Raw genomic sequence first — 15,461 nt, 5'->3', positions numbered from 1 at the left:
GCTCCGTCCTACTCACACTAATATCTACCATCGGTCTCCTCGTTGTGACTTTAACTCCATGATGCGCTGGTACCCATAAGAACGTGACCATGAGCCCCATCATAACAAGTCTGAACATGTTTGCTGGATCTCTATCAGAATGTCAGTCTGCAGTCTGAGTGACAGTCTGCAGACTGGCCGGTGATGAGCTCGAGTCTGAACATATCTCAGAACTTAGTGGTTTTGTTTCTTCAGTCCACTGGACTGCTAACAATACTGAAACCATTTCTCCTGTGTACACTGATAAATCGTCACTGATTCTTTTCCCCACCTTGATATTAAATTCAGGAACTATAAAGGCTATCCCGCGTTGGTTGGCTGTATTCTTTGATGCATCTGTGTAGATTTTGACTATAATGCTGATTAATATATTCCTGCGCCGTATGTGAATTTAAGAGAAACCCCCTCTCCTTGTTCTTTTTGTTTAACAATATGAAATCTGCACCTGCATCAGGGAGCATCCATGGTGGTATTGTAGGCAACGGTGCTGTTTGACATGTTGATCTTGTCCAGATTAAGTTCAGCTGCTTCCTGTCCCACTGTCCACCCAAAGCTCTTCAATTGCGTTTTCTCTTTTACTCAGCACGGTTAGAAAACAGTTTTTGTTGGATGATCCTGACCATGTCCTTGTAAACCTGCCCAGTAATTCAATGTCAGTTGCTCTCTTCTTATTTGTAATGGCATTTCTACCTGCACAGCTGTTGCAGATGTTGTTTTGAATGCACCTGAGCAAAGTCTTAGCGCCTGATATTGGATACTAACCAACTTGTTCTGGCAGCAGAATTATATACTACACACCCATAATCCAATACTGACCTAATCAGCCCAGAATATAAAGCTTTTAAAGATTTCCTATCAGCCCCACAGTCAGTTCCCACTAAGCATGTCCATGTCACCCTTTCATCAAACCACAACCCCAAACACTTAAATTGTTTTACCCTTTCTAATGCTTGTCCATATAACCTGACCCTGATGTCAACACCAACTCTGTTTCTTGTAGAAACCATTATTTTAGTTTTATCAGCTGAGAATTTAAACCCCATTTATATGATCTGTGATTGCCGCCTGTACTTTCTTTACCAAAAAGTCTAACCGTCGTCCTCTTGCCCACATCGCCCCATCGTCTGCAGAAAGTGAAAACCCCATCCCACCCTCTGTGTTCTTAAACACATCATTTATCGGCAGTGAAAACGGGCTAACTATGCTTCCTTGTGGCGTTTCCATTTTCTTTTGGCAAACTCTCCGAATAACTCCTCCCAATCCTCACTATCCGGTTGTTAAGTGATGACGTGACGAATCCCACTTCCGGGCCTAAAGTAGTCTGCGTTTAATATGCTTTTGTGTTGTTAACATGTTTAATGTTTTGTATTTTCTTCTATTTAATCTCAAAAAGCTCCTAAAACAGTCAGTGATCACTGTTGACCTCCCTCAGCTTTTATTACCGCTAATCATTTATTTAAGCTCAGTTTTTAAAACCTTAGGATGTAACTACAGCCCAGCCCATGCAGCAGTATATGAATGACTAACCTCGTATTGTGGATGGATTATCTCAGTTGTTCTCCTGCTGAAGTTTGGTCCTTTTACAGCATCCTGCCATGTGATTACATTTGTTCCTGACCACCGAGAACACTCACGTTAACTTTTATCGAGTGGAAAAAAAGTTAGCTTGTTTATGCTATGCTAACATAGCTGTGTTGCTAGCGGTCACGTAGCACATCATTATATACCAGCTAGCCAAACTTCAGTAACCCTACAAACGTCACTGCTGTTTAGTTTTCTGTCTTCATTTATGTTGGAAGTGATAACAGAGCTGTACGTTTGAATTTGTTTCCAAAACCCCGCAGTCAGGACATGCTATATTGTATTTAGATAGAAGCTAGCGAGCTAACTTCCTGCTAACTTCTAACTCCGTTAAATGTCATAAATTCCGTTTTCATGGATGTTAAACTCAGTTGTTACACCTGGTAGAGCAGAACGCTGATCATTTTATTAAAGATGAAAGACTTTAGACAGTTTTTAACTCTCAGTAATGCCATAGTGATCGTTTGATATATGGACCTGCAGCAGAGTTTAGGCCCAGACACGGCTAGTGACGTCAGACTTAACGACCGGATAACTTGCGCCCCACCTGTCTGAACTTGAAGAACCACTGCCCTGAGCCGAGCTGTGGTGTCACAGACAGCTGCAGCCTCGGAGCTCAAAGGCTGCCGCCCACCAACACTTCCTCCAATCATCATGAAGCGCTTCGAGCGACTAGTCCTGACTTACATCAAGAACCAGCTACAGTTTGCACACCAGTCAAAGCAAATCAACAGACGGTGCGATCTCACTGGCACTCCACCTGGATCAACGTAACGCCCACGTAGCTCAGCATTCAACACCCTCATTCACCAACAGCTGATCAGCAAGCCTGACCTGCTCGACACATCCACTGCAACTGGATCCTGGACCTTCTCACCGACCCCAGAGAGCACAGCCCCCTCCCACCCTGCAGGCACGTGTGCTGAGACCGCTACTCTTCACGCTGCTGCCCCACAAATGCACCTCCAGCTCCAACAAAAACGACATTATCAAGTTTGCAGATGACACCAGAGCGCTGGGACGATGGTGCTGCTGCTTACAGAGAGGAGGTGCAACAGCTGGCACTTTGGTGCAAGGACAATAATCTATCTCTGCATGTTGGCAAAACAAAAGCATTGCTGGTGTCACAGCAGAGAGACCGCTGTTACTGACACCATCTGCTTGTTGTTTTCTTACCTTCTTTGTTTCTTTTAAGTAATCCAAGCACTTTATAAAGTGCTTTATTTATGAAGTGCTTTAAAATAGCCCGCACAGGACCAAAGTGCTGTACAGTAAATAAAATAAAACAACAAAGAAATAAAACACATAATGAATTAAAATTAAAACAGCCCAACATAGAATCAACTAAACTAAACTAAACACCAACATCTGACGTGGTGTCAAAGGTCAGGGTGAAGAGCTGGGTTTTCCGGAGTGATTTAAAAACAGGCAGAGAAGAAGCCGTCTCTAAAGGAAGCTCGTTCCACAGTTTGGGAGCTGCTACAGCAGAAGCAGGATCTCCTCTAAGCTTACGCCCAGTCCATGCAGGAGCAGCTGATCAGCTGACCTGACAGAGCGGGTGTATGAGGCTGTAGCAGCTCAGAGAGACAACATGGGGCGAGGCCACGGAGAGCTTTAAAAGCAAATAAATGAAATAGAAATGTGCTCAAACTTGCGAGTTCCAGTTAAAAGACGAGCTGCAGCGTTTTGCCTCCTCTGTAGACGAGTAACCTGTGAAGCACTGACCCCTTTATGAAGCACAGTAATCCAGCTGAGTGCTAACAAAGGCCTGGGTCACTGTCTCAAAGCTGCTGTGGCAGAATTGGTTTTATTTTAGCAGCTGCCGGCGTGATTGATCAGGATTTTAATCTTAATGTTGACACTCAGAATGATTTGTCTCACAGCTCCTCGGTATAATAAATTAACATGATTTTATAAAGCATGTTACTGGGCTTACACATAACTGTGGACATTCTTCAGTGTTAATGAGCTCATATTAAATTTATTTATTTGTATCAGAACAATTCAGTATTTTATTTGATATCATGTTTCCAAGTAAACAAGCGGGAGCTTTCTCAGTGAGAAACATTTTCACAAATGTTGCTTCTATCTCAGGAAAGACTAGAGAATAATTTTAACCTTCTTTGCATGTCCACTCCAGGTTCCTGTAGCTTTTAAGGTAAAGCAGACATGTGGTGCTTGTTGGTGGCCTGGATCAATAAAGACAATCCTGCAGACTAGATGGATGAAGATGAATCATCATCACATACATCACCAAGAGATGAAAGCTTTGATGATCACATTAAGATTCAAGTTTCTAAACTTTTTTAAAGAATAAAATGAATCAAATCAAATGAAAAGTTCTAACTCTTGATTGTTTTATTGATAATATTTTCCCACAACTTCTCTGTGATGTTTTCATGCTTGCTTCTCAGATTCTACTAACTGCTACGATGACAGTCCACATGTGACCTCTTTTCTGACAACGTTGTATTTTTACTCAGTTGTATATAGCATTTGTATTCTATTTTTATCCTATTGTATATTTTATTCTATTTTATTCTGTACAGTTGTGTACTGTCTATTATTCTTATTGTATTCTAATTTTTGCTTCATAACTTTTGCACTGTCCACTTCCTGCTGTGACAAAACAAATTTCCCACGTGTGGGACTAATAAAGGTTATCTTATCTTATCTTATCTTATCTTATCTTATCTGTTATAGCTGTCTTCAGCCTTCTGAAACATGCAGTCAGAACAACATGTCAGTCAGGGTTTGGACAGTTTGTTAGGGTGATATCATAGCTCGCTGTGTTGGAGCAATACTGATGAACGTTCTGTACTGTGTGACCCAAGTGTAGCATTTAATATAGTGGATCATTGCAGTTTCATAGAGAGGCTGTAGCACTGGGTCGGTATATCTACGACAGCTCTGCAGTCGTTTAAATCATATTTTGTATGTTTTTCCATATTCTGCAGCGGAGTCCCCCAGAGGTCTATACTGTATTTGCTACCATAGGTCACATTATACTGGCATATGACATTTAATATGTTCCTAGAGTATTTAAAAGTAGAATGGGAGGCAGAGCCTTCAGTTTTCAGGCCCCTCTTCTGTGGAACCAGCTTCCAGTTTGGATTCAGGAGACAGACACTATCTCTACTTTCAAGATTAGGCTTCAAACTTTCCTTTTTGCTAAAGCATATAGTTAGGGCTGGACCAGGTGACCCTGAATCCTCCCTTAGTTATGCTGCAATAGACGTAGGCTGCCGGGGATTCCCATGATGCATTGAGTTTTTCCTTTCCAGTCACCTTTCTCACTCACTATGTGTTAACAGACCTCTCTGCATTGAATCATATCTGTTATTAACCTCTGTCTCTCTTCCACAGCATGTCTTTATCCTGTCTTCCTTCTCTCACCCCAACCAATCACAGCAGATGGCCCCGCCCCTCCCTGAGCCTGGTTCTGCTGGAGGTTTCTTCCTGTTAAAAGGGAGTTTTTCCTTCCCACTGTCGCCAAAGTGCTGCTCATAGGGGGTCATATGATTGTTGGGTTTTTTTCTGTATCTATGAAGCGCCTTGAGGCGACTTTTGTTGTGATTTGGCGCTATATAAATAAAATTGAATTGAATAAGACTGCTGTACTGATGGCAGCTCTGCATTCCAGTGAGAGCCACTGATTGAGCTAACCTTCCCCACTCTATACACTGTCTAACAGATGTGTGCAAATGTGCTGAAGTTAAACTAAGATGAAAGAAAAACTGTTATTATTGGTCCAGAAAAGCTGCATCGGGCATCAGTCCTCTACAGGTCTTTCATGTATACATGTAAAATCAGTTGGGGGTAATTTTCCACTCTAATCTCATCTTTGAGAAACACACAAACATGGTCACAGACGTGCTGCTGCCACCTCAGCAATAATGCGAGGAGCCATTCAATGCTGAACTTTAGTTACATTCAGGCATCACAGATGCTTTTATTTTGCTCTCGTCAGAAGATTTTTAATACTCTTGTATCAGGTAAAATCAGAAACTATTCATTTGACATCAGACTTATTATTTCACTGCATTCACTACGAGGATGCTGCTGACATGTGTGCAGCCACCTGTCCCCTCACCTGATTGGTTAATGTGCTTTGGATACTTTTATTGGACTTTTCAACTCTGAGCAGTCAAAGCACGTTTTGCTCCAAGCCATAAAACAGCATTTTGATTATCATGCAAACACTCACGCTGATAGATGCATGACAGTGAATCTGTTTGAATCAGGTTTGAACTTTCAAAACGGTCACAGCTCAGGAGACAGAAATGTGAGCGCTGAACTGACGTCAGTGATTTTACGTGTTTGGCTGTGTGGACGTCAGATTTCTAACATAAATCCTCTTTCAGAGCTTGTGTCTAATTTTAGTTACAAATTATAACAATTTAACCATAAAATAGAAAATAACAGCACTGCAACATGTATGAACAATACACTGATTAGACTTCAAAGTTATTTCCATATTTGCAGACCAACAATACGGGCGGTCCAACAACTGAAGAACGACTGGTTACATTTGGTGAATCATGCGTGTCCAAGCTTCTGGCACAGCTGTCCCCGGGTTTGAGTTCAATAGTCTTTCTAGTTTTGTATGTTTGTTAATCTTTGGATTCAGGTTCTGTGAAAGTTTAGTTTTCTTCTTTGCTCAGTTTGTTTTTGTCTGGTATTAAAATCTAATGTTTGACAATTTAAAACATTTCATTATGAAGAAAAACTAGAGAACTAGGAAGGAAAATACTGTTTTCAGAGAGAGTAACACAAAGAGACATTTCTAAAAGATATCAGTTCATTCTTTTTTCTTGTTTTTTAAGCAAAGCAAATCTAGTATTTCCCAATATTCTGTTAAAATGTGTGAAGGTTTCCCTTATTGGGGATTTAAGCACATGTGCAGGATGTGAGAATGAGCACAGACAGGCCCACTGCAATTGTTGCCTCTAATCTGCTCCCAATCCTCTTACCCATCCACTACTCCCTACTGCCCACAGCTATTTCTAGGTTGTGTCAGCGGACGTGACATCACAGGAAAGCAGCATACATGGCTGCATCAGTGCACACACACACACTGATAAACACAAACACTTGCTCTCCAGAATAAGTCTACATATCATCCTCCCAAAGGTGTCATTAAGCTTGAAGAGCTGCTGTTCAGCTGACATGAGCACATTGCAGTGACAGACACACAGTGAGGCTGTAAATGATCGATTTAGGCACATTATTTGTTACACAACACCTCAATGAGCCGATACACCTTTGTCAGGTGGACCAAGCTACATGACGAGGAAAGCTATTGTCAGAGACACTACAGTGAAGTCAGTGAATAGTCCTGTTTATCCTATTAGTCACTGGATTAGCTGTAAGTGCCTGAAGAACGGAGCACCGCCTGACGAGCAGCACAGTCGGCTGTTGCTTCAGTTCTCGCTCTCCTACCCACATGGATTCGCAGGATTTTAACCTCCTGTTTCCTGACAAACACTGTCATCATGTTGCACAATGAGTTCATGAGAGACAACGTTTGGATGTTTGGGCAACATAAACTAAATCCCTCATCTATGGTCATGACTTTGGTCCACAGACAGAATGAGACAGATGACCTGTTGTCCCTCTGACATCACAGTCTCACTATCGTTCATCCTGATGTGACCCTTCACTGCTCAGATTCACCTGGAAGTTTCTGGACTCATGACTCATTCTCAGATGAGAGCATGAATGCACTGTAATGTGAATACTTTGTTTCCTTCTGTTGAAGCATGTGTGCATTAACCATCAACTGAAATCAACAATAATTATGCAGCTCAATGTTACCATTATTTTCTCTGTGAGCGTTACAGTTACAGTTGTCTAATTCTCTGCATAGATTTCAAGGTTTAAAACATGGAATAAGCACCGAATGAAACATCCTCAGGAGATGCTCATGAGAGCAGGGACGAGTCTTTGTGCTTTCATCCTACGACTTTTCTTAGGATTTAAGTACTTTACAGTATTGCATCAGTATTTTTCTGAGCACTTCTTGCAGTGATTGTTACCTTGTGATTTTGTTTTTAAATAACACTTGATATTCAGTTGTTTTCCAGCATAGCTGTCACATTTCCATCACAATCTAAACAACACGACTGTTTGACAGCAACTGTCGGATTTTGTTTGATGAATTTCTTCAACATCCTTTAAATGGCCTAAATCTCTGCCTTTAAATGGAAATATGATCTGCAGAGAGCTGTTATACTGGTCCAGAGTAAATATCAGACCGTGTACTGTCACTGCTAACATGTATTTAAATTGTGACACTATTTCAATAACTTGCACAGTCACGATCCAAAGACTTGATAGGTTGTAACTAATTTAATTAATATGGTTACTCAATCAGTTAGTAAAGGCGCATCACTGCCAAGTTCACTGAACCTCCCTTTAGCCGTTTGGGTACGTGCTGTTTTTGCAAGTCTAAAGATGCGCTGGTGCGATTCATCAAGCGCAACTAACACAAATCGAAAATCCGTTGTATGCACAGTCTGGAATTACCAAACTGTGCATACAACTACCGTGGAATCAATGCACGAGGGGAAAAAACATGTCTGTGATAGTGAGGGCAGTACAAACTAAGGCTTCTTCGGTTATTGAGGCAGCCAGAGTCGGATCTGTCCTCCTCCACCTCTGGTCTTCCCCAGAGAATTATGTCAAAGCATTTAATCCGCACAAAGATTAGCGCGACCGGATTTACATCGGACCTGGGCTCCATGCTTTCACACTGACAACACAATAACGCGCAACAACGGCAGAATTCAGCAGAACACCGGAGAATAGTGCAATTAATTCACTGCCTGCGACACTTCAGATGCTTTGCTCCAGTGATCCCGTGCGTCTTAGCGCACCAACATTTCATTAATAAAAAGTAAGGAGCAGCTCGGCCCCGCGTTACAACAACAATCAGAATAAAAATAAGAATTAAATAAGAATAAAAAATCTTACTTTCTCCAACGATGGCTTTTAGTCCCAGCGGTGCCATGATGATCCCGTCAGTGCGCGTCCTGCTCTCCAAAGAAAACCGAGTGGAGCTATTACCACTGTAAAGCTCATCACAGTAAGTAACACCCAGTCGTTCCAGTTAAATTCAAAATAAAAGCCGCCAGTTAGGCGAGCATAGCAAAGCAGGCTAAACGGGAGAGAGAGAGAGAACCTCTCCTGAGGGTTCAAGTCAAATCATGCAGGCGAGCTGGTTTCCTGGTTTCCCTTTAACAAAATACTGAATAGCAAGTGCTCTAAAGTAAGTCAACTAATACATATCGACAACTCCTCCTTCATTCTAGATTTTGGAATAAGTAGAATAAAGTAAACTGAAAATGTGATATCCTGTGAGCTCTAGTTTGCGCCACCAAATAGCTTACAGGAGTGAAACTAACATGGAAAGAGTCAAAAAGATGTGACGAGCAGAAAACGCTGAAGTTCGCTGCACTGAACTGCAACATAACTGTAATCTGTTACTTTTGACTTAAAGGGGTTATACTGCACACCAGGCAATATATTATTATTATTATTATTATTATTATTATTATGAAAAATGTAAAGTAGGTGTTTTACTTGTGGATTAAAAAAAACTCTAGATTATCAGGTCAAGTTTTGTCCCTAAATTGACTAAAAAAATTTAAGTACTTTTATTTTGAAACTCTGCAAAGCCTCGTCCGCGCCGTTATGAGCCCTTACATAAAAATGAAATAATGGATCGGGGATAATAAATCAGTCTTAGGTATATATAGTGTGAGTTTATATCTAATGTACATCAAGAGTTACTGAGATGATTATGGTACGATGGCGCACTTAGACGCTTCTAGAAAACGATGACTTTTCAGTTTGGTGTCCACGCGAGGGCAGCAGAAGACAAGTCAACGCTCCCACGCGTGCTCAGTGCAGAGTTACGCGGAATAGAGATGCTGCAGAATATACATTTAATTTGTGAGTTCAAATATCCACAAATGTGAGCCGGAAGGACAAAGCAGAGTAAAATGTTTTATTTTGAAAAACAAATAATTTTATGACATTCTTTATTATTTATTTGTTTCACTCACCTTCAGTAATGTAGCTGTTCCAGTATTGCTGTGATGTTGTTTCAGATTTTTCGAAACGTGTTTATATAAGATAAGATCAATTGTTGGTGTAGTGAAAAAATAAAGTCTAAAATCAGGGATCTCAAATGAGCTGTGGGCCGCTGCTGGCACTGTCGTCTCATTGGAGGGCCACTTTAGTGTTCAAGTACACAAACAAACAAACAAACGTGAACACAGATTCTTCCCTCTTACTGAAGCCTCTCTGTCTGTGCAGACACTTGGCAGAGCTTCTGCCATCATTTTGTTCGTATTTAACAAAATATGAATGTAGACACAAGTGTACACATTAGTTCGTGCATCGGCGTAACTTTGTGCTGAATATTGGGGGGGGGGGTCAAGATCGCTGTCTAAATAAATAAATAAACAAATCTGGGTAAATTCCCAGATGACTAAACATGCAACTGTTTTACTGCTAATACCTGAAATGAGTAAAGAAAATCAACAGCCAACTTATTCAAGATAAGATGGGGGGGGGGGGGGGGGGGGGGCGTTTTGTGTGTGATTTTCTTGGGGGATGAAAATTGGTGTTTACAGGAGCAGAAGTTATGCTTAGGGGAGGTTTATGTGGTTTCTTTGAGAGTGTGAGTCCATGGGATTGGTGAGTTACAAGATATTTCTTGTGTAAGAGGGAAAGAAGCCTGTCTGTTTCATCGCTGGACTTCTTCCTTTTACACGTTTTATCAATTTGGGTTTTTTGCCTGTCCCGTCTTTAGCCATCAGAATTATTGTCTGATGGCCAAGAAAGATGCCCAACTGATTTACTTTACCAGGTGGATCATCACAGCCTTGCCATACTGGTCCATTCGGTTGACCTTTGTTATTATTATTATTTATTTTATTTTATTTCAAGTTGTTACAGACGGGACAGACATGACTGGGGGATAAGAAAGGGAGAGAGAAAGAACAACAGAGGGGAAGAAGGACCGTAAGAGAAGACACTAAAAAAACAAATAAAAAGGAAAACAAGCAAAAAGAGGGAAACACAATAAACACAATAAACACAATAAACATGACACCACAGCAATAACCTAGATAACTGCAACTAACAGTAAATATTGAATATTGAATGTTATTGTGTAGTACGCAACACCGACAGCGCACAAGTAAGAACTACGTATTTATGTCCATGTGCGTAATGTGCCACGGGTCACCCCAAGGCCAGCAGCCTGAGGCTGAACGCTAAGTGGAAGGAAGGAGGTGAGTGTCAGCACCACAGTCCAGGACGAGACAACAAACATCCACGAATACATCAGGAAGATGAGCCCAACCGACCGCGTGCTCAGTGAATACCTCAGGCAGCAGAAGCCCAAGAAAGAGGAGGAAGAGGAGGAAGCATCATGGAAGGACAGGCCCCTGCACCGTATGTACCACCGGCAGATAGAGGAGGTGGCTGACATCCAGAAATGCTACCAGTGGCTGGACAAAGCTGGACTGAAAGACAGCACAGAGGTGCTAATCATGGCAGCACAGGAACTGGAACGCCATAACCAAGTGTCCAGCATAGTATACAGAAACATCTGTGCCGAATATGGAGGGGATATGGGAATATGGGAGTCCTGAGGTCAAAACAGGAGACGCCCTCCAGCGTGGTGAAGAGTGACCGAGCTAAGATCCTGTGGGCCGAAATGATATTTAACGACAGTAATTTTAATATAGTTTTAGAGGCAGTAACGTGTATTCTTCAAACTCATTGTAATAAAACTGTATTTTAACATTTTACTGTTTTCTTTCTTCTTCCATCAAACATCAAACATTAATGGAAACATTTGTTAATCAACAAAAACAGTAAAATTACAGAAACGATTATCCTTCAAAGCTTTTCTTGACCTTGTGATGTTTTCCATCGAGGTCAGGAAAAGGAAAATAATGGTGATTGTGTTGGCCTCAGGATTTATCATGGCTGCAGCCCTGTGGTCGCTATTTGCTGCGGTTGGCGAACCAGGGGCATTAGCGCCACCTTCTGGACTGGAGTGTGGCTCAGTCGGTTTATACGTCTATATTCTCATATAAACACCACTTGCTCTTAAAAACCCAAATATCGCCCTGCGTTCCTTTGTAATATTTATTTCACCCTTAACTGAACTCTGTTTTTCTGTAATGTGAGTATTTGCCTGTATTTATTCTAACATCACACGGTCAAATGTCTCCTCTTGTCCATAAAATTCATAATTTCCTGTCTCGTGCTTATTCATCTTCTTTATTTAAACCTGTATGACCAAATCTCTCTCTTGCCGTTGTATCTTCTTCTTTTTTACTCCTTTGACTTCTTCTCCATTGTCCAGCTGCTCTATAATAACCTTCTCTGTCCCACAGCGCTGCTGTTTCCCAACGAGACGTTAACGTAACGTGGCCGCACGGCAGAAGTTCTCCTCCTACTTCAGAGGAGGGTGTGTCTGCCCGAGAAAAAACGCACAGTTCTTCCACAGCTTGAACTTCCTTTCGACCGCTTCGACTTGAGTGTTTGGCACCAGCCGTTATTACTGACGCTGCAGTCATTTCATGAGCGCACAGGGCTGCTGTGGCAGGAGACACGTCTCTGTAGATTTTGTTGTTTGTGTTAAAAAGTAGTTGTCGGTCTGACGCAGCGTTCGCGTGGGACGCTCCACTGATCATGGGAGATGTGATTTCTAGTCACCTGGATGAAGGCAAGCGGGAGATGATCACAGGTAAGGAGCGATGAGTGCTGGTTTGGCGTGTTTTCCGTTTTGCCACAGTGTCAGCGTGGGTCCAGCACCTCTTTGTTTACTAACTGAACGCGCTTTTTATCTGCTTCGTTAATAAACCACAAATATCCACGTAGCGCGTTGGGCTCTCTTCCCTTAGCTGGACCAAAAAGCTCTGTCTTTAGTGTTTGTTCGTACTGAAGCACTCCCACGACACCAAAAGAGAAGGAAAAACTGTGGAAACGTAATAGGAAATGATGTGACCGGTTAAAGTTAGTTACAAATGCGGAGTGCAGCAGATAAAGTGCTGATCGTGGCCCTGCCTCGGACATGTCACAGCCTATCAGGTTTTCTCTAATGTGGAGTCTTTGCTGTCGAGTCTGAAGCAGATAAGCTTGGTGTACAGTATCTATTGGACTTAAGTGTCACAGTACTCGTGCCTGCTCCACACAGATGTGTCTCATATAAAAGGCATCACTGATGGTCTCCTGATGTTCCACTCATCTCCTGCCCGAGACTGGACGGAACCGTTGGACTCTTTGCAGTTTGTGTGTTCGGAAAGTTCAGGTTTAGTAATTCCTTATTTTTGGCTTGTTTCACCTCAGTTCTGTTTATTTGTGAGGATTACAGCTGACAGAAGAATCCACAAGTATGTTGTAACTTGTGGTGGGTGGGGTGTTTCTCCTGAACTGGGCCAGATTTCAGGAACTTCAGTGACTTTTATTACACTCACAAAGTGTTCATGTTACTGTTGCATTGCTGAGTTGTTGTGATGTTTAATTCTCAAAACAACTGACACATATTTATGTAGGGTCAGCCCTGACCAGTCCTGACCTGATAGACCAGTGACCTGTGCGGGTTTGGGTTTCTAGTTGGCTCTTTATCTTTTTTTTCCATTTAGAAAACGAAGCAACGTACATAAAATAAAGACGACCGCACATGAAGGTAGATATTTGGGCTCAGTTTTCTAGCACTGGATTAAAATAGACATGAATAATGACTGATCGACGTCATGGAGCCCTCACATAGACGTAACTGTCTGTGAAGCTGCTTAAAGTTTTAGAGACGTGTTTAGCGCCATCTCCTGTCAGTACAGAACATTACATCCAAGTAACGTTTGGTTGGCTGGTTGGTTGCTGCTGATAGACTTTAATTAGTTGACATAAACTAATTAATAACTGAACCAATATAATGAGACTTAAACGAAAAATCCATTAAAGGGTTTCACTTTGTGCTAACTTTGGCTGCAACAGTGACATTTATGTTCAAATGAAGGATGTACTGTTCATGTTCAGTCTCTGGTGAGCTCAGGGAGAGCGAAAGAAAATGTGTTTCTAGAGTTCAGAACAGTCGCGTCTGTTCCTGTCACTACAATTAAAACCTTTACTGGGAAAAAGCTCGTGGGAGTCTTTCATCAAAGCACCAACGAACTCTGACATGAAGAAAAAGAAACTTTGTAGCTGCTCCAACCAGTAAGCCTTCAGAAGTGTTCAAATATGCAGATGAACTGTTAACTTAGTCTGATACATGTTTCAATTGTTTGCTGAAGATTTTACATCAAAGCAAATACCTGCAGCAAACAGGGGTGCAACTAAAGGGGGGCATGGGGTGTACGAGACCATATTTATTTCAAGGTTGTTGCAACATTTTTCAGATTGAAGGAAAAATAATATAAAGTCTTAATTAAATTGCTTTAATATTTAAAAATCTAGAAGACAGAGTCAAGGCACATTTCTGATACATCTTATTTAGCTGAGTTTGACCTTTGACTGTACTTGAGATGTTGAATTTCAGTTTGACATATAAATCAAAGGAATGAGTTGTTTTTGTTTTTCTGACAGTTTAAAGTTAAACTTTTAAACATTGACGTGAAAAAAGTGTGGCGTCTCTTCCTTGGACTGTCTTCGGGGTTTTTGTTTCCGCCCCGTTGTGCACACACGATCTATTTTCCCTGCAGACGTACTGATGGGATTCCTGATCGGTAAACTGTTTACAGCATCACAGACCAGGAAAACGTGGAGTTTCTGACTCCAGCATGTCGGTGAACCACTTGTCAGCTCACTCAAACAGACCCTTCACACTTCTCTCATTTCTAAAGTGCTTTACAAACCTGAATGTTACAGCCAACAGGTGGATTTTCCCGTATCAGTGCAACTAGCCACACAACAACAACACTTACTGGTTAAGAGAGAGTGAAAGTGGACAGTTTGTCCTTGGTCTTAATATGAAAATGTTGCAGTAAAATACACGAATCTTTAATTTTCCTTCCCCTGAGCTATTGGGTCGGTTACATTAGTTATGTTACCTAACTGGTAATGCTCGCTTCCACAAGTTTGTTTTTGGTTTTAAAGTCTTTTCTTTTCTTTTTACTAAAAAATGATTTGAGGTTTGATGACTCGTCTGAAGAATTAATTGCAAGTTTTGGCCACAGATTCCCAGAAAGACCAAAGAAATACTAGACTTGGATTTAGCTATGATACATGTAGAATGGAGGAAGTTGAAATGTGGGACAAACCTCAGTGGTATAGACCTACAAACATTCAGTGACCTTTCTATTTTACTCTGACTTCCACGCTTGATTTCTGCTTAACGTTTAGATGGAACCTAAAGCTCAGGAAACGTAGTGAATGCCGTGATTGAGGCTAAAGATAATTTTTCCTTCACTGTCATTACAACTCAGAGTAGCACGTACACGTATCAGATGTGGAATTTGAGGAATGCATGAAAAAACATGTTTCTGTGGCTGGATGGAAACCTTACACACTGAGGCGCCGAGTCCTGTTATTGAAACTGAGGAGTGGCCTCTGATACCACACGGTTTAAAAGCAAGACTGGATTAGTAACAGATTATTTACATTTATATTTTGGAGTGAACATGCATGTAAAAGAAAGTCTGTGTGAATACGGCCAGTTACTTATGTGTTTTGGGTTTTTGTGAGCAAAACACTGAAACTGACTGTAACAATTAGAGAAATTAAAGTCATCAGTTAGTGTCCTGGTTGCCTCTTTGTTTTAACATTTAGTCAGGATGCATGAAGATACTGACTGTTATTATTGGGCATTGAGTTGT

The 15,461-nt window shown here is 41.3% G+C and overlaps 2 protein-coding genes across 2 annotated transcripts in view; one reads left to right on the top strand and one right to left on the bottom strand.

Annotated features, from left to right (window-relative positions):
- stxbp1b (syntaxin binding protein 1b) overlaps positions 1 to 8,736 on the bottom strand; it is a 35,743-nt gene extending 27,007 nt beyond the window's left edge. Inside the window, exon 1 of the mRNA XM_087848858.1 lies at positions 8,596 to 8,736. Within this exon, the coding sequence (XP_087704984.1) occupies positions 8,596 to 8,632 (37 nt within the window). The 5' untranslated portion in view covers positions 8,633 to 8,736. The remainder of the gene's footprint in view (positions 1 to 8,595) is intronic.
- Positions 8,737 to 12,125: 3,389 nt separating this feature from the next.
- The window catches only part of niban2b (niban apoptosis regulator 2b), a 31,223-nt gene continuing 27,887 nt past the window's right edge, over positions 12,126 to 15,461 (top strand). The window contains exon 1 of the mRNA XM_087848857.1: positions 12,126 to 12,394. Coding sequence (XP_087704983.1) covers positions 12,340 to 12,394 — 55 coding nt within the window. The 5' untranslated portion in view covers positions 12,126 to 12,339. The remainder of the gene's footprint in view (positions 12,395 to 15,461) is intronic.

This window comes from Neolamprologus brichardi, chromosome 12 (assembly GCF_056152115.1).
Source record: "Neolamprologus brichardi isolate AB-2024 chromosome 12, ASM5615211v1, whole genome shotgun sequence".
NCBI classification, from domain to species: Eukaryota; Metazoa; Chordata; class Actinopteri; order Cichliformes; family Cichlidae; genus Neolamprologus; species Neolamprologus brichardi.
The sequence above is the reverse complement of the archived record's forward strand: the minus strand, read 5'-3'. Positions and strand labels throughout refer to the sequence as shown.